Source organism: Sus scrofa, chromosome 15 (genome assembly GCF_000003025.6).
Source record: "Sus scrofa isolate TJ Tabasco breed Duroc chromosome 15, Sscrofa11.1, whole genome shotgun sequence".
NCBI classification, from domain to species: domain Eukaryota; kingdom Metazoa; phylum Chordata; class Mammalia; order Artiodactyla; family Suidae; genus Sus; species Sus scrofa.
The window spans coordinates 24,528,698-24,550,333 of record NC_010457.5 but is presented as its reverse complement, the minus strand read 5'-3'; the positions used below and the strand labels follow the sequence as shown (position 1 = coordinate 24,550,333).

The 21,636-nt window shown below is 48.0% G+C and overlaps 1 protein-coding gene across 1 annotated transcript in view; it reads right to left on the bottom strand.

Annotated features, from left to right (window-relative positions):
- Positions 9,048-21,636, bottom strand: part of MARCO (macrophage receptor with collagenous structure) — a 38,352-nt gene continuing 25,763 nt past the window's right edge. The window contains exons 9-13 of the mRNA NM_001256366.1: positions 13,337-13,381; positions 12,047-12,145; positions 11,480-11,524; positions 10,498-10,674; positions 9,048-9,320 (exon numbers count right to left, since the gene is read on the bottom strand). Coding sequence (NP_001243295.1) covers positions 9,190-9,320; positions 10,498-10,674; positions 11,480-11,524; positions 12,047-12,145; positions 13,337-13,381 — 497 coding nt within the window. The 3' untranslated portion in view covers positions 9,048-9,189. The remainder of the gene's footprint in view (positions 9,321-10,497; positions 10,675-11,479; positions 11,525-12,046; positions 12,146-13,336; positions 13,382-21,636) is intronic.

The window sequence follows — 21,636 nt, the reverse complement described above, 5'->3', positions numbered from 1 at the left end:
AGGCCTCATGCAGTGGCTGGGAGTGGATACTTGCTTGCAGTGGCAGTGGGTAGTCTTTGAAGGGTTTGTAACAAGGAAAGTGATGAGAGCTCAGGCAACTCTGACTGTTTGGGGCCGAATGGCAAAGAACGGGTGAGACTTAAAGGGGAGAAACCAGCAGGGAGGCCACAGCCATTATCTAGGACTCTGGTTCCAGCCATGCTGGGGGAGGTGGGGGTAAGAGGATGTGCCCCAGAAGCCTCTCAGGGAGAACTCACAAGTCTCTGGTGCTTGACTGAATCTGGGGTAGATATCTACCCCCGATCTGAGAGTGAAGAAGGAAATTCTTTTTATTAAATCATGGCCCTTCTGTACATAGTGTTTTATAAATTTTTCTCTTAAAATGAATATATCTTTTTTTGTTGTTGTTTTTGGCTGCCCCATGGCATATGGAGTTCCCAAGCCAGGGGTCAGATCCAAGCCACAGCTGCAACCTATGCCACAGCTGCAGCAACACCAGATCCTTTAACCCACTGTGCTGGGCAGGGGTTTGAACCTGTGCCCTGGTGCTGCTGAGATGCCTCTGATCCGGTTGTGCTACAGTAATTTATCATGAATACTTCTCCATATTCCTAATATCATCTGCAATGTGGTTTATAATGGTCAAATAATCTGTAATTGCACGTTGTGTGTATCATTTATTTAACCAGTGGTCTCCTGCTGGCCATCAGCTAGTTCTAATTTTTCTTTACAAGAAATCTCAGTTCATAGCACATGGCACTTTGCTTTACCACATCTGGTAGGTATTGAATTTTTACAAATTGAAAATTTGTGACAACCCTACATTGTCAGATGATGGTTAGCATTTTTAGTAATAATATGTTTTATTTTTTTATTTTTATTTTTGTCTTTTTAGGGCCACACCCACAGCATAAGGAGGTTCCCAGGTTAGGGGTACAATTGGAGCTGTAGCTGCTGGCCCACAGCCACAGCAACATGGGATCCAAGTTGTGTCTGCAACCTACACCACAGCTCACAGCAACGCCGGATCTTTAGCTCACGAGCAAGGCCAGGGATCAAACCCACATCCTCACGGATGGTAGTCGGATTTGTTAACCACTGAGCCACCTTGGGAACTCCAGCAATAAAGTGTTTTAAATTAAGGTATGCACATTTTTTATTGAAACATAATGCTATTGCACACTTGATAGACTCCAGTAGAGTGTAGACATAATATTTATAAAAACTCTGAAACTCAAAAATTCTCGTGACTCACTTTATTGTGATTTTTTTTTAATAGTAATGGCCTGGAACTGAATCCATGATATCTCCAAGGCCTGCCTTTATAGTCAAAATTCCTTTGAAAACCCTTTCAATAGCTCATGAAGTACAGTCTTCCTTGTTTTGTGTACACGGCCATGGAGAGTACTGTGTATGTATAAATATATAATATACAGCATCTACTAAAGAAGATATGTGAAAAATAGAACTTTAGGTCACTAAATTGCCATTTTTCTTTTAATTTTTCTGAACTCGAGTAGTTGAATTTATATAAGTTAACCATGCATTTGTGTGATTCTACAGTGGTGTACACAGTGCTCTGAAGAATTTGATCTACTTGTGTTAGGCCCCATTGGCCCCAGTTTGGCATCCCATCTCCCTATTTTTGTAAATTCCCTTTGTCCCTTTGCTATCCTCCCACCAGGGGTAGAGGGAACTTCCCTGCTGGGTGACTGTGCTCAACCATGTGACTAACTTTGGCCAGTGAAATGTGAGTGATAGCGTGGTTCCTCTGAGTCCAGGCCTTGAGGCATCACGTGTTCCTGATCACTCTTTCATGCCTCTGCCTTCACCAGGAGGCAAGTTCTAGAAGGATACAAGTGGAGCAACCCTAAGCCTGGCCAAGCCCAACTGGACTGCAGCTTGAAGCAGAGCTGCCCAGCTGAGCCCAGCCCAGGTCAGCCCAGCCAATGTCCAGCTGACCTGCAGATGCATGATTGAGCATAAATGATGTATCCTACAAAATCTTGGTATGATTTGTTATGCAGCAATAACTAACCAATATAGTAGGCATTTTTTGATTAGCTCCTTTGGTTTATTTAAAAAGCTCAGATGACATCTTCCAAATTTCAATAACTACCATTGAAATCCATTTTTATTTCTATTTATAGTTTCTCTCCCTTCTCACCAACACCAAAGTTTTTTTTTTAAATTGCTGATTTGATGTGGAAATAAATGATCTCCCTCTTTTTGCATTTCTTTTATTATAAGTAAGGATGAATATTTAAAATATATATATGTTCACTAGCCTATGGACTCTCTTTTGTGAATTGATGGTTTATATTCCTGGGACTTGGTTTTATTCACCTCTGATTATCCTGCCCCTGAAGGAAACTGAAGACTCTTGAATGGATGAATCCATTGTATTCTGAGCCCCTCCTCAGCCTCATAGACTTAGAAAATCCTATCAGGCGAGTGCTTTTTGTGTACAATTTTAATAACACAAGTTCCTATGTTGCAAAAATACAAAATTTTCTGAATGCCTTCCGCATCCAGTATGGTGCAAATGAAAACATATTCAGAATTAGGAAGAACTGGCGATGAATTCTAATGACCAAAGGGGAATCATTTTATTTCTCCCAGCCTCAGTTTTTCTGTCTGTAAAATGGAGATAATAGTGGGACATCCCACTCAGTATTGCTGTGAAGAATAAATAAGGTAACATGTCACCAGGACAAAAAAGTAACACACCTAGTATGGTGCATACCACACCGTAAGGCCTCAAAAAAATTCTTAGGGTTTTTTTTTTTAATTTTTATTTTTAGGGCCACACCTGTAGCATATGGAAGTTCCCAGGCTAGGGGTCGAATCAGAGCTACAACTGCTGGCCTACACCACAGCCACAGCAATGCAGGATCCAAGTCGAGTCTGCAACCTATACCACAGCCCACAGCAACGCTGGATCCTTAACCCACTGAATGAGGCCAGGGATCGAACCCGAATCCCATGGATACTAATTGGATTTGTTTCCACTCCACCACAACGGGAACTCCAAAAATATTAGATTCTGCTCTGATTTTTTCCTTCCTCACGTGGATGGGCTCTATGGATTAAGAGTTCGCTGGAGTGAAAGCAATCTGGGAAGTTTACTTAAAGGAAGTATAACTGGAACTGGGTGTTAAAGGGTGGGGAGGATTCTAGAGTAGTGGGTAGAAGAAAAGAAGATATTCTAGGTGGAATTCTGTTAAGAACAGGCTTGGATTCAGGAGTTGTTCTAATAAATGTTGCTGTTATTCAGTACCCAGTACATGCCAAGAGCACATGAGTTAATCCACATGAGGTAGTATTTTATTTTTACCATCATCCTCCTCACCATATTCCCTCTTGACAGATGATGAAGAAGAAGTTCAGAGAGGTTATGTGGTATCCCTAAGCCATACAATTGGTCACTGGTCCTGGATTTGAATCTGAACCAAGTCCCACCCTCTTTTCAGCAAACCACCTCTGGCTTCAACAGGAGCCTCTGGCACCAGGGCACCATGTAGAGGCTCCACCTCCACACCCAGGCCAAGGCCCTGCACCTCCGAAGCAGCCCCAAGCCAGGGACTGAGTTTGGAGAAGGCACTAGGCCTGCAGGCTCCTGGACAGCTTGGGACTCCCTGAGGGGCCGTCTTGGCTCACATCTCCCTGGAGAGCAGACTGAGACTCTGCTGGTTTGTCTGAGGCTCTCCTCTCACCTTTCATCTTTCACAGGTGTTACTCCCAACAAACTTCTTCCGCTCCCAGCTCCATCCATGCAGGCTTCTGGAGACCCACAGACACCATCCTAGGCTGTCCTCCCCACCAGCCTATGTGCATGGGGCAGGGGGTATGGGGGGCCCAAGGAGATGCACAGCCAACACTGGGGTGAGGGCGACTGTGAAGGTTCTTGAAGGATCATAATAACCGACACTGAGCATTTCCCACGTGCCTGGCACCATTTAAAATGCTTTCTTTTATCTGATCCAGTGAATGAGTCCTCACAAGAGTTCCGAGAGGGAGGAACTGTTACGATCTTTATTTTACAGATGAGTAAACGGGGCCCAGAGGGTTTCAAGAACTTGATTGTCCAGGAAAAGCCCTGTTATGTGGCAGCACAGGGTCCTAATCCAGGCAGTCTGGTTCCGGAACCTCAGTTCCGAGCCAAGTCTCCATAGCTGGGCGCTGGGAAGCTCTCCAGGTTTGCCCTGCCAGGCAGGGGGGTGATGGGGGCTTGTGCACAGTGGTTTTTTGAGGAACTTGCCATGGCTGTCATATCCAGTATTGCTCCATGCTGGCATCTGTCCTGCAGGCCTCAGCCAGGGCACAGCGTTCCCTGGGAGGGGAAGCAGGAGGGAGGAGAGTTATTTCAAACAAACAGCAGTGTCACTCAGAGTTCATGACGTGCGGTGGCCCCAGCCCCTCCCTTGCTCTCTGACAGTTGAGGATGCCATCTGGCTGATTTTACCCAGTTCCTCTTCAGGCCCACAATCAGCCACAGCACTGTCATGCCACATGCTGTGGCCACGTTCTCTGGTCCCTGCAGTCCTGAAGGGGGTTTCCTGAGAGCTTATCAGAGGACCCACTGCCAAGGGGTGGATGGCAGCCCCCCTTCCCCACCAAGGAGTGAGCCCCTCTCTGCTTCTTACTGTGTGTAGTTTTACCAGGCAGTTATTGCTTATATAGCAAATCTCCCCCAAGCCTAGTGGCTTTAAGCCACAACCATCTGTGATCACTTATGATTCTTTGGGTTGCTTGGGCAGTGAATCCTGATGTGGACCAGGCTTGGCCAGTCTTGGTGGGGTTCATGAACGTTGCTGTAGGATGGACCACGGAGGAGGCCTTTGCAGGGGCAACTGGGCCCTGCTCCATACGCTCACTCATCCTTCAGCAGGATAGTCTGAGCTTGGTGTCATATGTTGAAGGAATTCTGAGAGAAAGAGAGAGTGAGAGAGTAACAGGTCTGGCTCCTGTTGAGAAGACTTGCTGTCCCACTGCAAAGGCCATGAAGGGTGGTGAATGGGAGCCAACATACCTCAGTACTGAACCTTGTGGGGACTCAGTTTGCTCATCTGTAAGATGGGGATGATACTGCTTATGTCATGTGTTGCTCTAGTGTGCTGTGTCATTTTAGGGGATGGTCAAATGCAGCTTCAGGAGCAGGTGCAGGAGAGGCGCAGGCAAAGTCTATTATACTCAACGATTCTAGAGAGACAGAGGCACTGCAGACCAAGAGGGCCACATGCAGAGGGCTCCAGGGGACTGGGTCAGCCATGCAGAACAGAGAGCCGGGAGAGGGTGAGGAGCTGTGGGTGAGGGACTTTATTTGGGGTGAGGTGGGATACCTAAGCAAAAAGTGTGAGGGGATTTCATTAGTGTGTTTTGGCTTTGTTTTTGTTTTTGTTTTTTAAATAGCTGAGCCCATGGCATATGGAAGTTCCTGGGCTAGGGGTTGAATCAAAGCTATAGCTGGGGAGTTCCTGTCCTGGCTCAGTGGTTAATGGACCTGACTAGTATCCATGAGGACGAGGGTTCGATCCCTGGCCTCACTCAGTGGGTTAAGGATCTGGTGTTGCCATGACCTCTGGTGTAGGTCACAGACACCACTTGGATCTGGCATTGCTGTGGCTGTGGAATAGGCCAGCAGCCGTAGTTCCGATTCGACCCCTAGCCTGGGAACTTTCATATGCCACAGATGCAGCCCCAAAACACACACACACACAAAATTGTTTACACTGCCTCTTGTGGCAACACCAGCTCCTTAACCCACTGAGTGAGGCCACGGATTGAGCCCACATCCTAACGGAGACAATGTAGGATCCTTAACCTGCTGAGCCACAAGTGGAACTCCCTCGTTGGTGGGTTTGTGTCATTAGGTCACAGTCACAGGAGGGGAGGAAGGGAATTTGTGGTAGGGGCCCAGCTTATCACTTGGGCTCCCCTGGTCATCTGGGCTGGTGCTGTGGGAATGCTGAGGCAGGAGGAGGATAAGAACTTTTAATATTGAAAATACGCCTTGTAAAACTTGGGTCCCATTAGTTTGTTTTGAAAGCTAATCTTATAAGATGTAAAAGGCTGGTATTAGATCTGCCTTTGGAGAAAACCATTTCTTCATGTTGGGGAACCTGTTTAGTGGGTGTGGATGGGGGGAGTCTTTAGCCAGAATAATTAGAGTACAACACACAACAAGGATGTGCTGAGGAAAGCCTGTGAAGCACTCTCAATACTGAGGAGCTAAGTGCTCTAACATTCCTTCATTCCTTCACTTGTTTATGCAGTCATTCATTTATTCAGGGAGCCAGTTGGAAAATGTTCATCATGATTCTATTGTGTAAGAAACATTGTATAAGAGAAATTCTATGAACAAAGGACTGGATGTAATAGAGGGGAAGCATTACGTTTGCTGGAAGCCTGTGTGAAGTCAATTGTCAGGGGCTTGTCTTTGTCTATAAGGCTGAGTTTGGCCCACTGCCTAAGGTAATGGGGAGCCACTGAAAGCTATAGGCAGGGAGTGGCATGGTGACCTACGTCATTTCTAAATATCTCCCAGGTGGCTGCCTGCAGAATGAACAGGTGGTTGGTTGGGCGTGGTGGAGAGGAGACTGATTATGAGAATTTCCAAGCATCCAGGCCACTGGGGCTGTGGCCTGGACCACTATGGTGGCAGAAATGGAGAGATGTGGGTGAATCGGAGAGATGTTTGGGAGGGAGAATGAGTGAGGCTTGGTGCCTGGGGGAGGCATGGTGTGTGACATTCAGTTTTTGTCTTGGACACTGACTGGATGGAGGGAGCCATTGGCTGTGATGAGGGCAGATGATGGACAGGCTTTAGCTGCCTGACCTTCGAGGTACTGTGTAGAGGGAATTGGTAGGCATGAAGATGAGCAGAGATTAGGAGAGAGGTCTGCACTTCAAGTACAGGTTGTGGGGAATTGACAGCCAAGAGATGAGCACCAAAGCCCTGGAAGGAAAGTGTGGGCTGTGGCTGAACTCTGTTTTTGAGCTTTCTTGCTGTGGTAGGTGCTGGAGGATGGTCCATTCCATAGGCAAAGATTTTTGCCTATGCCTATAAGTTGTTGTTTGTACCTATGGAAAGGGTGTGTGTGTGTGTGTGTGTGTGTGTGTGTGTGAGAGAGAGAGAGAGAGAGAGAGAGAGAGAGAGAGAGGGAGAGGGAGTGAGAGCATGTGAGCAAGCATACAGGCTGGCACATCCCTAAGGATGGCAGAAGGGGTTCCCTAGGCAGGAACCAGTCCCACAGTTCATCATTCTTAGAGGAGGCAGATCCTGGGCTAGGAGATGAGAGTGGGAAAACAGGACCTGAGAATCCAGGGAAGATCCTCCTCTGTTTCTGTCCTCCTCTCCTGCCTTTCTCTGATGGGCAGGGGGCTTTCCTGGTATCTACCCTTCCTGCTTGCTCTGCTCAGACCTCCTATACTTAAAATACCATGATCAAGTTAGCCAGGCTTGGCTTTTGGTAAGCTATGCAGAAAAATCTAGAAAGCTGTTTCTGCTTTCAACTTTATTTTCATGGCTCTCCCATTTCTCAAAAGGTTCAGGAAGTCAGCTTTGAGATTTAGATGGGAGAGGTGATGTCCTGTTTCAGGCTGTACCTGCCCTTTCCTTCCCTTGGGTAATAAACAGACAAACAAAAAACCAACCTTAGGGGGAGATAAGGAACAGGCAACAAGATTTGAGAGATCTGAGAGATCAGGAGGCTGATAAGACACATTAGTTACACATTTGCAAAATATTATATCCCATAACACCTGATAGGGCTTAAAACATCTTCTTTCCTCCCTGATCTACCACTTCCCCATCCCAAAGTGCTAGAAAAACCTGCATCATTATAGAGGTTTCTGCCAAATGAAAATGTCCAGCTTTCGGAGATCCCATCGTGGCTCAGCGGTTAACAAACCCAACTAGTATCCATGAGGATGTGGGTTCGATCCCTGGCCTCGGTCAGTGGGTTAAGGATCCGGCATTGCCATGATCTGTGGTCACAGACGAGGCTCGGATCTGGCGTTGCTGTGGCGGTGGCGCAGGCTAGCAGCTATAGCTGCAATTCAACCCCTAGCCTGGGAACTTCCATATGCTGTGGGTGCGGCCATAAAAAGCAAAAAAAAAAAAAAAAAAAAAAAAAAAAAAAAGAAAAACATCCAGCTTTCAAAGCCCCATCCACGCCCCTCTCCCCATCAAGGGCTCCCTCAGCCTTGATACCTGCACTGATTGAGCCGCTGCAGCCTCTAAAACCAGAAAGCATGCACGTATTGGGTCCTAGGTGGCTGGTTGAGCTCTTGAGGGAGGAAGCCCTGAGATCCCCACTCCATCCCCAGGCCTTCTACTGTTCCTCCTGGGTTCAAACTGTGACCCTGGGCAATTCTGCTAATGCCCCAAGGCTAAGCTCCTTACAGGTCAAGTGTGAATGAAGATGCGTCAGAGTCACATCGTATCACAGGTGCACTGGACGCTCTGGATTTCACACTACTCTGAACCATTTGCAACACCTGGAGGAGTGGGGGTGGGGTGTGTGACCACACTTGGAATACAGTCCCGGGGGAGACTGCAAAGGGGACAAGGCGTTTCTCAGAGATGATGAGCTGCTCTACCTTCCTGGTTTAATTCAGTCATTCATTCCATAAATATTAATTTATGGAGCCCTGTAGGGGCTCAGGAGAGGACGAAAATTCCTGCATTCATGGAGCTCACATCCTAACGAGACATATTTTCATGCTTAAAAGTACAGTTTCTATTTTCCATACAACCTGATGCCAACATCATGGGCCTCTTCATTTGCTGGAGGGAGCGCTGGCAGCTGCAGAAGTGCTACATCTGAATGATTGAAGGGCTGATCATGACTAAATCTGACTACAGGTGAACCATCACATTTTGGTCCCTCGTCCCCTCACCCTCCCCTGGCTCTGAGTTGACACTCCACTGTCCCTGTGTGCGGTGGGGTGGAGGCGTGAGGACTGAATAAAACACTAGAAGAGAGTGCGAGTATCCCTAAGGGGTGGGAGGGGCCAGCTAGTGATTTCAGCCACAGCCCAGGGCGGTGCCAGATAGCGCTTTGAGCTTTATTAGCGAGCCCACCCCCAGGGGCTGCTCAGCCACCCCCAGGGAGATCCAAGAGAGCACAGGGCTGAGTCTGGGCTGCAGACACCCAAGGGACAGAGTGGTGTCGGGCTGTGGGGTCAGCTGCAGTTCACGCCTGCGTCCTCATTGTGGTTGCAATTGTGAGATCCCCAGGCATTCTTGCCGCAGTCCCACAGGGTAAATTCGCTCCCTTTACATGCCACATTGTCCAGCCAGATGGTCCCAGTGCCTAGACACAGAGAAAGTGAGAGGGGAGAGGAATGTGGAATTAAGGTCCAAGCAGCCTGGCTCATCTGTCCTCGGGGGGCGTCCACCAATTTCTCCCACATCCGCCCAGTGCTGATGGCTGCTCTGCTTGCAAGATGACTCTGCCTCCGATCTGCTTTCTACCCTTTGACAGAAATCTCATCCAAGTATTTAATATGTAGTCTGAACATGATTTGAAATCTCCTCCTGGGGGTTGCCCAGTGTTAGTCTCTTCCTCAAACACCTTTGTAACCAGGCCAATCCCCTGGTTACACAGGAATTCAAACCTTCCTCAAGCTCCCTTCCTTCTAATATTATGGATTTCAGATCAAGAGCTCAGAGGACTTCCTGAATTATTTGATCCCGATAATTTATTTATACTACAGTGGGACAATCGATATAGGCTTAACCTGTTTGAGGAGAATGTGTATTCTAATGGGATTTTATAATCCAACTGGACTCAGATTTAAAAGTAGGTATGTACTTTTGGGGGAGGGAGGGATAAGAGCAGAGAATATTTTGGGGGTAGGAGCAGGAGAAACTTAGTGTTCCTGCTAAGGTCAGCCTTCAGGGCCAAAGAAACCATCTCAGACTAGAGGGTTAACTCTTTTATTAAAAGTCTAAACTTTTGCTGTAAGACATAACTGAGTGTCTGGCACCCCATGGACATTTTTCCGACACTGATGTCAGGAAGTCCCTGCTCTGATTCATTTTCTCTTCCCTTCATACTTTCTCCTTAAAGATGATCAAAGCCAGGCCTCCTGGTTCCAAAGAGCCAGAATGCCCATTGTATTTGCTCGCCCCTGTCTCTTCTCTGTTCTCCCAGCTCTAGGCCCTCAGCCATACTTCAGAGAGCGTCCCTCACAAACACCCTTGGGCAAGTGACCTTCTGGCTTCGGGGGTGGACAGACAATGGCCCGACTAAGCTTTTGCTGTCCCTTTCGGGAAGAGAGCCTTCTTTCTCCTGGGGCTTTCAAGCTAGAAGGATGCAAACCCGGGGCCCTGAGCTACAGAATTTTTCAGTGGCTTGGACCAATTCTTTTCTTTTAACCAAGCCACACTGAGCCACTTGCTTTCAAAGGGTGCCAACAACCTACCAGGGAGAGAAAGCCCACGTCAGTTCCTCCAGGAAAGAGGGTCCTGGTCAGGGAGTCACTTACCTCCTCCCACATTGTAAACGGCACTTCCTGAGGAGTAACCCAGCATGCGGCAGAAGACAGTGGCATCCGAATTGTCCCAGTCATCATCACAAATTGTCCCCCAGACACCGCTATAGAAAATTTCAGCTCGGCCTCGGTTCCTGGAGCCGATAATCCTGACAGACAGCATGGATTCACCTTGACGACAAAACACATGGGAGAGGTGAGGGAAGCAGCCTGGCCACTTTGTGTGGATATGGGTTCTGCCTTTTCGGTTTTTGAAGCTGTGTAGTTAGGGAAAAGAAACCTCCTGCTTGGCTGTCCACAACTGGGAAGGTCCCACATGGTGACAGCAGCACCCCCTGGCCAGTGGCCTCCACGTCCCTGGGTCTGTAGGTGTGAGACCATAGTGACAGGTGCTTCTGCAGCTAGCCTTACACATCCAACTCACAAGTTTTGCCTTCTGCTATGGAGGAAAAAAGGAGAAGAAGGAAGGAAGGAGGAAGGGAAGGAAGGAAGAAAGGAAGGAAACAATTGTCTGTGTCTTCAAGCCATGTGCAGTCTTATTCAAAGGTCAAACCCATTAGCTTTTCTCCAGAATGAGGAATCTCTGAAAACCAAGGCCTCTCCCCAGCACATTTGTAACTTTCAGGCACAGAGTAGCCTCTAAAGCATACATTAAAAAGAACAGGAATAAGAGTTCCCATCGTGGCTCAATGAAAACAAATCTGACTAGCATCCATGAGGACGCAGGTTTGATACTTGGTCTTGCCCAGTGGGTTAAGGATCCAGCGTTGCCGTGAACTGTGGTGTAGGTCACAGATGTGCCTCAGATGTGATGTTGCTCTGGCTGTGGCATAGGCCAGTGGCTATAGCTCCAACTGGACCCCTGGTCCGGGAACCTTCATATGCTGCAGGTGTGAACTTAAAAAAAACAAAAACAAAAGCAAAACAAAAAAAAAAACAAAAAGAAAGAAATTAAAAAGAACAGGATAGTAATTACCTTTTTCACCCTTTGCTCCCTTTGCTCCCTGTAGCCCAGAAGATCCTGTCATAAGGAGAAAAACCACACAGTTGGAGGGAAAACAAGCCAGGACCCCCTTGCCCTCCTTTGCCAGCAGTGGGGAAGGGGTGTGGGGAGAAGGGTGGAGTGGTGGGGGTGTGAGACTCTCTTCTCTGACCCCCAGCTTTGCCAGCCACCTGGCATCATCGGGGCTGGATGTGCCATGGGCCCCCATGGTTGAGCAAGAAGAGATGGGCCTGAGCTACAGCAGGAGGGGTTGAAGCTGGTTAGAGAGGGACATTTAAGAGACATGGAGTGGAAGGCCTCTCCTCTGGTCAGTGTCAGAGCCTGTGCTGTGGCAGGGCCTGCCTGGGTGTGGTACCAGACATGGTCACCTGCCTTCCTCTTACAGTTCAGGCTGTGCCTTATGTCTGTAAGCTCAGCGCTGAGGGCAAGCCCAGAACAGGGCATAGTACCACTAAGCCTCCACCCTTCTGGTTCTGAAAACTCCCAACCCCTTACAGCAGGCTTCTCCTAGAACCCTCAAATCAGAAACAGAGGCCTTACCTTTGGCTCCGGGCTCTCCCTTTTGGCCACCTAGTCCAGGGGCACCCCTGGAGCCTTCCAGGCCTCGGCTTCCCTTCTCTCCCTTCAGACCTGCAGGGCCTGGAGAGGAGAGAAACCATCGCCATCAGATGCTCTGCTCTGCTTCCCAAGGGGGACCGAGAGTATTTAGTGAATGAGTTTCCCACCCCCACCCCTATCAACAGCTGTTTAGATGGTGGGCCTGGGACAGGGGTGGGGTGCTGCCCGGATCACCCTACAGCCAGGTAAGCTCTGGTTGAGGATGTGCAGGTGAAAATAGCCACCAGGATTCCAAGTCTGTTGATCCTCATGGACTAAATAATTGTGTGGAAGTTCTAGCCTTTCTGGGAGAATTTGCTAGAACATTTCCAGGCTTCAATTTCTCCTTCAATAAATTAGAATAGGAATAGAACATCCAGCTCAGGAGGAAGAAAGGCTGCTCAGGAAATGTGTCGGAGGAGTTTTGCTGTGTCTGCTTGGGTTAGGCAGGAGAGATTAGAAATGCCACCGGGGAGTTCCCGTAATGGCGCAGTGGTTAACGAATCCGACTAGGAACCATGAGGTTGCCGGTTCGGTCCCTGCCCTTGCTCAGTGGGTTAACGATCCGGCGTTGCCGTGAGCTGTAGTGTAGGTTGCAGACATGGCTCAGATCCTGCGTTGCTGTGGCTCTAGCTTAGGCCGGCGGCTACAGCTCCGATTCGACCCCTAGCATGGGAACCTCCATATGCCGCAGGAGCGGCCCAAGAAATAGCTAAAAAAGACAAAAAAAAAAAAAAAGAAATGCCACCGGTAGAGCACAGTAACCAACCACAGGTAAGGGCGGGGCCATGGGGGATGGTAATGATATTCTGTGAGAGGCAGCAGGAGGGGTGGGGGTAGGGCTTAAGGACCAAAGGGAGGATGGAGAGGGATGGAAGCAGATGTGCACAGGAAGATGGAGGCCAGGCAACCAACTGGGAACTAGAGATGAAGGTGGCCCAGCTCCCAGGGCCGCTGTGCAGCCTGACACCACCACCAGGGGGCAGCTCTCCCATCCTTCTTTACCCTTCACACTCTCAGCCCCTGCCCCTCTCTCTACCCCCTCCCCATCGGAAGAAGAAGAATCTGAGGCTGGAGGGACCCAGCCCTGGAGTCTCAGCCTCAGACCAGCTTGGTCCAGGCCACTCTGGAGGAAGGTTACTGCTGTGATTTCAGGGTCCATAAGACTTGACCTTGGAGCACAAGCCTTTCCAGTGATCATTCCGAGAAATTAAAATGAGGCTGGCCCTTTACCTGGAAATCCTGATTCTCCTTTTGTTCCTTTCTGTCCTTGAAGTCCTAAGATCAAAATACAAAAAAGAGGAGAAGATAATAAAACTTAGATATTAGACACTTTTAATCTTAGACAACCTCTACCTTTTGTCTGATTAATGCAGTAGGAAAGGTACATTGGTTCTCCACGATTGTTTAAAGCCTCTTTAGCGGAGCATAAAAGGAGACAGGCTGCAGATAAATGGGGACGCGTGTTGGGGTGAAATTGAAATGTATTGGATCAAAATCTGGATTATACAGACAGGCAGACAGACCCCAGACAACCTGACTTGGTGTCTAAATTCAATCCCATTCCTTTCTGTTGCATTTTATTGGAAAACAATTGAGTAATACTTTGATAATAATTTTTATTTCTAAAAGACTGTGGAGGGGAGTCAGTGGCCACCAGGAGCTTTGGAGGTGTTCATCCACCATAGACACTCTGTAGCATTTATTGGTGGATTTCATTATGGCCCCCAAGTGTAGCTAAAGAGTCATGTGGATAAAGGGTTTTACGGCCGGAAAATGGAAAAATCATCACTGCCATTATTGGTGATGGTCCTATTTGCAGTTCTTTTTACCATTTTTTTAGGGCTGCATCCGAGGCATACGGAAGTTCCCAGGCTAGGGGTTGAATCTGAGCTGCAGCTGCCAGCCTACACCACAGCCAGTGATGAGGGAGCTGAGCCATGTCTGAGACCTACACCACAGCTCACGGCAATGCTGGATCTTTAACCCACTGAGTGGGGAACAGGGATGGAACCCGGACCTCACGTACACTACTCAGGTTCATTACTGCCGCCATAGCGGGAACTCCACCTATTTGCAGTTCTAATGTGAGAGTTCCTTCCTTCCTTCCCTTCTCCCCGCTTCCTTCCTTCCTCCCATTCATCTCTTTATCACTAATTTACATGGAAGGGCCACTGTTCCTGGCACCATGCTGGGTCACTGTGGGACAACAATTTCTTGGTTTACAACATCATGGTCTCTCAATTTGAAGTGCCAATATTGATTTTATCTCAGAGAAACAGGACTCTCCAAGACAGTTGCAAAGACTCAGGGAAATGAAAGCTCATTATTGACTGAGAAGTAACAATTACTAGAAGGTATCAATGGGAATGCACTTCCACCATGTGCTTCACTGTTGTCCCTCTCATGGCGCCAGCCCAGGTTTAACCAAAGATGCATTGGTTTGATGATCACCAGAAACCACAAGGAGCTTAGTTACCCTCACTGACAGTTGCCTGGGAGAAGTTCCTGCCTCCAACTTCAATTCTTGACTTTGCTGAGCACTTACTATGTGCTCAGTGGAGGGCAGGCCCCTTCAGGATCCCTTCTTGGAATAATGAGCAAGGGAAATCCTGCTCCCAGCAGCTTTTGACATGGCTCATCAGAGGCTGGGTGCTGCCTGGGGAGGAGGGTCAGAGGGCCAACAGCTAGGAAGCACTACTGCAGGCCTGGGCCGAGAGGTAGGAACACCTGGATCTGAGAGGGCAACTAGTTCTGCCCCTCATTGTGGGGTGAGGACCAGATTGAGGCTCAGAGAGCTTCCTCCAAAAGCTGGAGGGACCTTTGAGTTGGGCGCAAGCCAGGCAGGCCCCAGCTCATCCTGGGAAATCTGTGTCCACCCTGGACCCTCTCTTTGGAAAGCCTGACCGCTTTGGTCCCCAGGAGAACTTCAGCAAGCCTGTGAAACCTGCTAAGCAGCCTTCTCTGGCCTCACCCATGGATAATGCACTTCCTCCCAAGGCAGCACAGTGGCCAGTCAGACAGTCTGGGCTTGTGTCTGCCTCTGTGACCTTGAGCCATGTTCCCTCTCCCTGAGTCTCCTGGCTGCCTGCAGGAGTGGTTGTGAGACTGAAATGAAGTCTGTGTCAAGCACTGATCCTCACGTCTGGCCAGTGGTGCCCCAAGCACCCCAGGGGCTCTGTTGCACGTGTCTGTCTCTCCTCCAGCGGGGATTGTCTGGGGTTCTGGGGCTGAAGCCCCTGCGTGAGCTCCAGCCTTGCTGCTGAGCAGGCCCACCCCAATGTTTGCTGTTGACTTTAGGTGGCCCAGCAGAGGTGGCTGATGTATCCTTTCTGCTCACCTGCATCTGAACTGCAGGTTACAAGCTTAGGGAGTCCTAAGTTTGTTTGTTTGTTTGTTTCTTTCTTTCTTTCTTTCTTTTTGTCTTTTTTGTCTTTAGGGCCACACCCGTGGCATATAGAGGCTCCCAAGGTAGGGGTCCAATCGGAACTGTAGCCACTGGCCTATGCTAGAGCCATAGCAACGCGGGATCCAAGCCACATCTGCAACCTACACCACAGCTCACAGCAATGCTGGATCCTCAAGCCACTGAGAGAGGCCAGGGATAGAACCCGCGTGCTCATGGATGCTAGTCGGGTTTGCTAACCACTGAGCCATGACAGCAACTCCAGAGTCCTAAGCTCCTCAGCCACATTCAAAAACACGTCTTTGGTTGTTAAATAGAAAAATGGTCCATATCTAGACCCCTGGCCCTCTCCTTCGTATCCTAAAGGGTGCCATATTGCACAAATCTCTAAGTGCCCTGTCCCTAGAAGCAAGGTGCAGGGATACCTGGCACAGTGGTCTCCCCATATTGCCTCCCTCCTCCACCCCTGCCAAAGAAGTGCTCCTCTCTAAAGCACTGAACGACAAATGCCCTATACAGACAGGAGCCCTAGAGAAGTCCCTGTTCACCAGGTCCATGGTCCCCTTGGCCTGACCCTCCCCCACTTTATTTCTCACACCCTCCCTCCAGCCCCTCACCTCTGGGGACTTGGCATCTGCTGCAGCCTGCACTATGCAGGCACTGTAAGCTACCCTTCAAGGTCCTGTCATTTCCTTCTTTACAGAGGAGAAAGTCCACACTCAGAGACTCCAGGTGATTTGTCCCAGGTAACACAGGGAGAGAATGGTGTGGTTGGGGTTGGGACCCAGGGTTGTCCTCCTACTGGGCACCTCGGCTGCCAGTGTTCCTCCAGCTATGCCATCTCCCTCCTTCCTGGAATTTCACTTGGATTGTCTGCCTGGTTCCAAAGCCTCTCAGTGGCCTTGGGCCACCCCTGACTCCACAATGAGTAGTCAAACTAGAGTGAGCCCCAGAATCACCTGCACAGGGTTTGTTAGAAAATAGCTTGCTAAGCCACTCCCCCCACCCTCCACCAGAGTTGCTGATTCACTGCATCTAGGTTGGGGCTCCGAGACACTGCAGTTTTTTTGTTTTGGTTTCTTTTAAGGCTGTGCCCATGGCATGTGGAAGTCCCCAGGCTAAGGGTTGAATCAGAGCTGCAGCTGCTGGTCTACAACACACCCACAATAATGCAAGATCTGAGCCTTGTCCTCGACCTACATTGCATCTCATGGCAACAACAGATCCTAACCACTGAGAAATGCCAGGGATTGAACCTGCATCCTCATGGATACTGGCTGGCTTCATTATTCACTGAGCCACAAAGGGAACTCTAGCACAGCACTTTTAACAAGTTTCCAGGCATTGCTGGTGCTGCTGGCCCAGGAACCATGGTTTGAGTAACCACTTCCCTATAGATATCTCACTCAATCTTCAGGAACCAGTTAATTCACAGCCTGCCTCCTCCAAGGAGTCTTCCTGACTCTGAGGAACTCACAGCCCTGCCCCATTCTGAGCGCTCCCTCTCTGCCTTGGCCGTTGAGAAAACGCCCTGTGAGATGCATATAATGGATGTTGGTTTTCTCCTCAAACACCACCGGCCCACCCTGATTGGATCAGGGAGAAGGAGACATGGCTGAAAGCTAGGGTCCAGAGGTGCATGTTGTAAATGTACAGTGGGAGGGAACAAATGTCCTGGTCCTCTTAACCACAAGCAAATTGGGAGTCCCTGAGTATCACAGAGCATCAAGCCGAAAGGGCCCAAAGTGTTTACTGGCAAGGTGCTTATTTAGAGAAATGATTTTCTTCCAAGAAAAGAGTTTAGTTAGAAAGCACAGGCCTTCCTATTGTTTTATGTTCGGCCGATGTTCTAAAATCGTAGAACATCCCTGCTTGGAAAGAAAATTGCCTGTTTCCAAACCAGCGTGCTGGAAAATTGGCCAAATTCTAGACCTCTCCTTACACTCCACAGAGGAGGAAACTGAGGCCCTGGGATGATGTCCCTACCCACTGTCACCTAGCTAGCTGGCAAGTCCAAGGTGATGGGCAGGTCTCCTCTGATGGAAACTTCCTTAGTACCATCCTGACTTACAGGCTAAGTACAGCTGGCCAATTTAGGATTAATTTAATAGCTTACAAATTGTGCTGTGTGGCAAGAAGGAAGATAGGAGGTAGGGCACCCAAAATTGGGACACACGTAGATTTCTGCAGATGTCTCTAAGAAATTTTGAGGAAAATGAGGAAAAGTCTAAGTGACAAGTAATATGAGTTCATTATGAGTTAGGTAGCATATAATAAAGTCTTGGACTAACTTGATACTTAGGGAATTCATGGTATAGGGCTTAATTTCTATTATGGATTATTCTTTGCTGCTTATCTTTAAAGTTAAAAAAAAAAAACTTAAAATACAGAGGAGAAACGTGATTTCAGGTTATTTCCCCTTTGGCTTTGCCTCAAGAGAAAAATAAAAGGACATAGACAATTCAGATCCTTGTTCTATTTTAGACATGAAGTCTGTTGAGATGTAGAATTTCTGATCTGATCGGTATTTGGGAGCTTAACTGTTTTGGCTGCCTCTCACATCATTTCAGGAAGATGGGAAAGGTAGAAAAAGAAAAATGCCATGATTACAAGTTGAATTGAGCCCTTCCTCATTTCCAAACAAACTTTCCAAAATGGCTAAGGGATTTAGAGCTAAAACTGGTTTTGTTGTGTTTCTGTGGAGTTTTTTTTTTTTTTTTTCAGTTTTCTCCCAAAAATTAAATGATTTATTTTGCAGTCATTTGAAAGATCAAAGGTTAGAAAAAACTAAGTTTTGGAGGGTTTATGAAACCTTATTTTCTTCTTTCCTTCCTTCTTTTTTTTTTTTTTTTCTTTTTGTCTATTTAGTCCCCCTCCTGCAGCATATGGATGTTCCCAGGCTGGTGGTCAAATCAGAGCTGAAGTTGCCAGTCCACGCCACAGCCACGGCTGCCAGATCTGAGCTGTGTCTGTGACCTACACTACAGCTCACAGTAACGCCAGATCCTTAACACACTGAGCGAGTCCAGGGATTGAACCCGCATCCTTGTGGATACTAGGCAGGTTCATTACCTCTGAGCCACAATGGGAACTCCCAAAACCTTATTTTCTGAATGATGCAGGAAACTACCATTAGAGAAAGTTCTTCTGGGTGTTAATGATCTCCTTCAATAAACTGTGCAGTCTGACTTCCCAGCCGAATGGAAGGAGTCTCCTCCTCACCGTCTTTAGTCTGAGAAGGCTCCTTTTTCTCATGGGTTGTGAACAAGGGGAAACATTCCACCAGAATGGGTTGGAGTGCAGTTAGTGAGACTCCACGACAGCAGGAAGATTTGCCAGCTAAGCCAGGATTTACTCATCTACCAGAGGTGTAAGAGGTTCGAGCGATTCTGATTTCTTTGAATCCTACACTCTATGTTATTCTATGCAACAAAATTTAGAAAAGCACAATTTTGGGCTTAGACTTTGGGATTAACTTCTGAATTCAGTGTATATTAACTGCGAAAGCCTGAGGAAAGCTCTTACCCTCTGGGAGCCTTTGCTTCCTGAGCTGTCAGGTAGGGATGATGAAACTCAGTTGTGTGGGGAGAGGACCTAAGATCATGGGAGTAAAGCTCCAAGCGCAGTGCTGGCTTAGAGGCATTGTTAATAATAAACAGACCTCTTATGTTTGGTAATGAATGCACAATAATGAGATCTAGCTGTTACCTAGGTCAATCCAATGCCCTGTAATTTCTCTGTTTTCATCCCAGGAAGCTAGATAGTCTCTTGTGAGATTAATGATTTTATTTACAAAACGGAAAATGCTTCTGTTTGAAGACTGGCTTGATATAATTGAAACTGAACAAATGCCACAGTATCTCTGGTTTGGGGAGTACCAACATCCTAATACTGAAAACTATGCATTATCTTCTGCAGTGGGAAGATCTGGCTCCCAATCACCCCACCTTTCCTTCTCCCACCTCAGAAACCTGACCTCTCCAAAAGTTCATGAATCTATGACCTCAGGATGGTGTACAGCCCTGGCTATAACCAGGGTCCTATGGGAATTCCCTCCTGAGAGGACTATCAGCTACTTAATCAAGACAAACATTTGTATTTGAGTGAGAAACCTATGCAACTTGGGATAAGTTGTAATCATCACATGCCCCAGATGAAAGTGTAATTCACCATGTCTAGCTGAGCAGCCAGGATTAAGGAACGGCCTTTAGAATATGCCTGGTTGGTATTCACCAGGCCTGATTGATGGATATTCCTCTAATGGTGCTCCACAGATGTGCACAGGCTCGTTAATGGAAATAAAATGATTCTGACTGTGGGACAAAGGTGTCTGTGCTAAAATGGGGGTGAGGGAGCTCCTTCGGTAGCACAGTGGGTTAAGAACCTGACTGCAGTGGGTTGAGTGGCTGTGGAGACTCAGGTTCAATCCCCAGCCCAATACAGTGGGTTAAAGGATCCAGCATTGCTATAACTGCAGAGTAGGTCACAGCTGCAGCTTGGATTCAATCCCTGGCCTGGGGAACTTCCATATGCCTCTGGTGTGGCTATTTAAAAAAAAAGGAGAGTAAGATCTTGAGTAAATAATAAGGAGACATAGCAGGGTCTGAGGGCTCCATGTTTCCTAAGACTGGAAGAAGCTGCTCTGATTCTTCTAGGACTTGGGTAGAGAGAGAAGGTGTTGCTTATCAGAGGGCCCTGATGGTGACAGAGATACCTTGGGCTGCCTGGGGAGGAAGACAGTAGGGGGAAGTAAAATGGATGAGGCCTGAGCTTTGCCAGCCAGGCCTTCCTTTTGACCCACTCTGCACCTCTTTCTGTGAAGCAGCTCTAATTAGGGTTGAAAATACTCCTAATTGGGAGCTGCTCTTATTATGCAAATCCTCCCAGGACACAGGTGCAGGCAAGACTCCCCACCCTCAGACCATGGAAGCACAGTGCCCCTTGTGAGCAAAACCATGCTTTATCTCCAATACTCTTGCTTCAGCATTATTCACAATAGCCAAGACATGGAAACAACCCAAATATCCATCTACAGAAGAATGGATTAAGAAGATGTGGTATATATACACAATGGAATACTACTCAGCCATAAAATAGAACAAAATAATGCCATTCGCAGCAACAGGGATACAACTAGAGACTCTCATACTAAGTGAAGTAAGTCAGAAGGAGAAAGACAAACACCATATAATATCATTTATATCTGGAATCTAATATACGGCACTAAATGAGCCTATCTACAGAAAAGAAACAAACTCGGAGTTCCCGTCGAGGTGCAGTGGTTAACGAATCTGACTAGGAACCATGAGGTTGCGGGTTCGGTCCCTGCCCTTGCTCAGTGGGTTAAGGATCCAGCGTTGCCGTGAGCTGTGGTGTAGGTTGCAGATGCGGCTCGGATCCCGTGTTGCTCTGGCTCTGGCGTGGGCCAGCGGCTACAGCTCCGATTCGACCCCTAGCCTGGGAACCTCCATATGCCGCAGAAGCAGTCCAAAGAAATAGCAAAAAGGCAAAAAATAAGTAAATAAATAAATAAGAATCATTAGTCTGACAGTGGTGGTGCAGGGCAGAGGTTCTCCCAGTTTATAACTGAGGGAGAAAAGCCAACATCTCCACGAAGCCCAGAATAACAAGACAGTCTCAGGCCTCAGGGTCAGACCCTGAAGATCTGGGGTAAGGGAAAATAGAAGAATCAGATCAGAAAGAGGCAGGCAACAAATCAGGGACCCCTGACAACCACTCCCATATGGAATGCAAGACCTTGCTGGTGGCCTTCAATTGGCATCTCCATGGCATCAGGCAGCAGCACCTCTGATGGTACTGATCCACCATCAATAAAAAGGAGGTCAGTTTCAAGGCTGGATGGATTGAAAGGACAGCCAGCATAGGAGCTGCCTGGGCCATGGATCCTGACAAGCTTGAGGGAAACCTCAAAGATTTCAGAGAGCAAGTCTCAGGAAGGGGCCCAGCCCACCCCTCTGACTAGAGCTCCTGAGCCTCCAGCACACCGCAGACTTGACTTCAGGGACACCAACCTACAGAGCCCTCCACCACGCCCCTCACCAACTGCGCCTGCTCTGTGCCCTCTCCAGACTTGCCTTCCCCTCCTCCATATGGATGAGCTCTACGC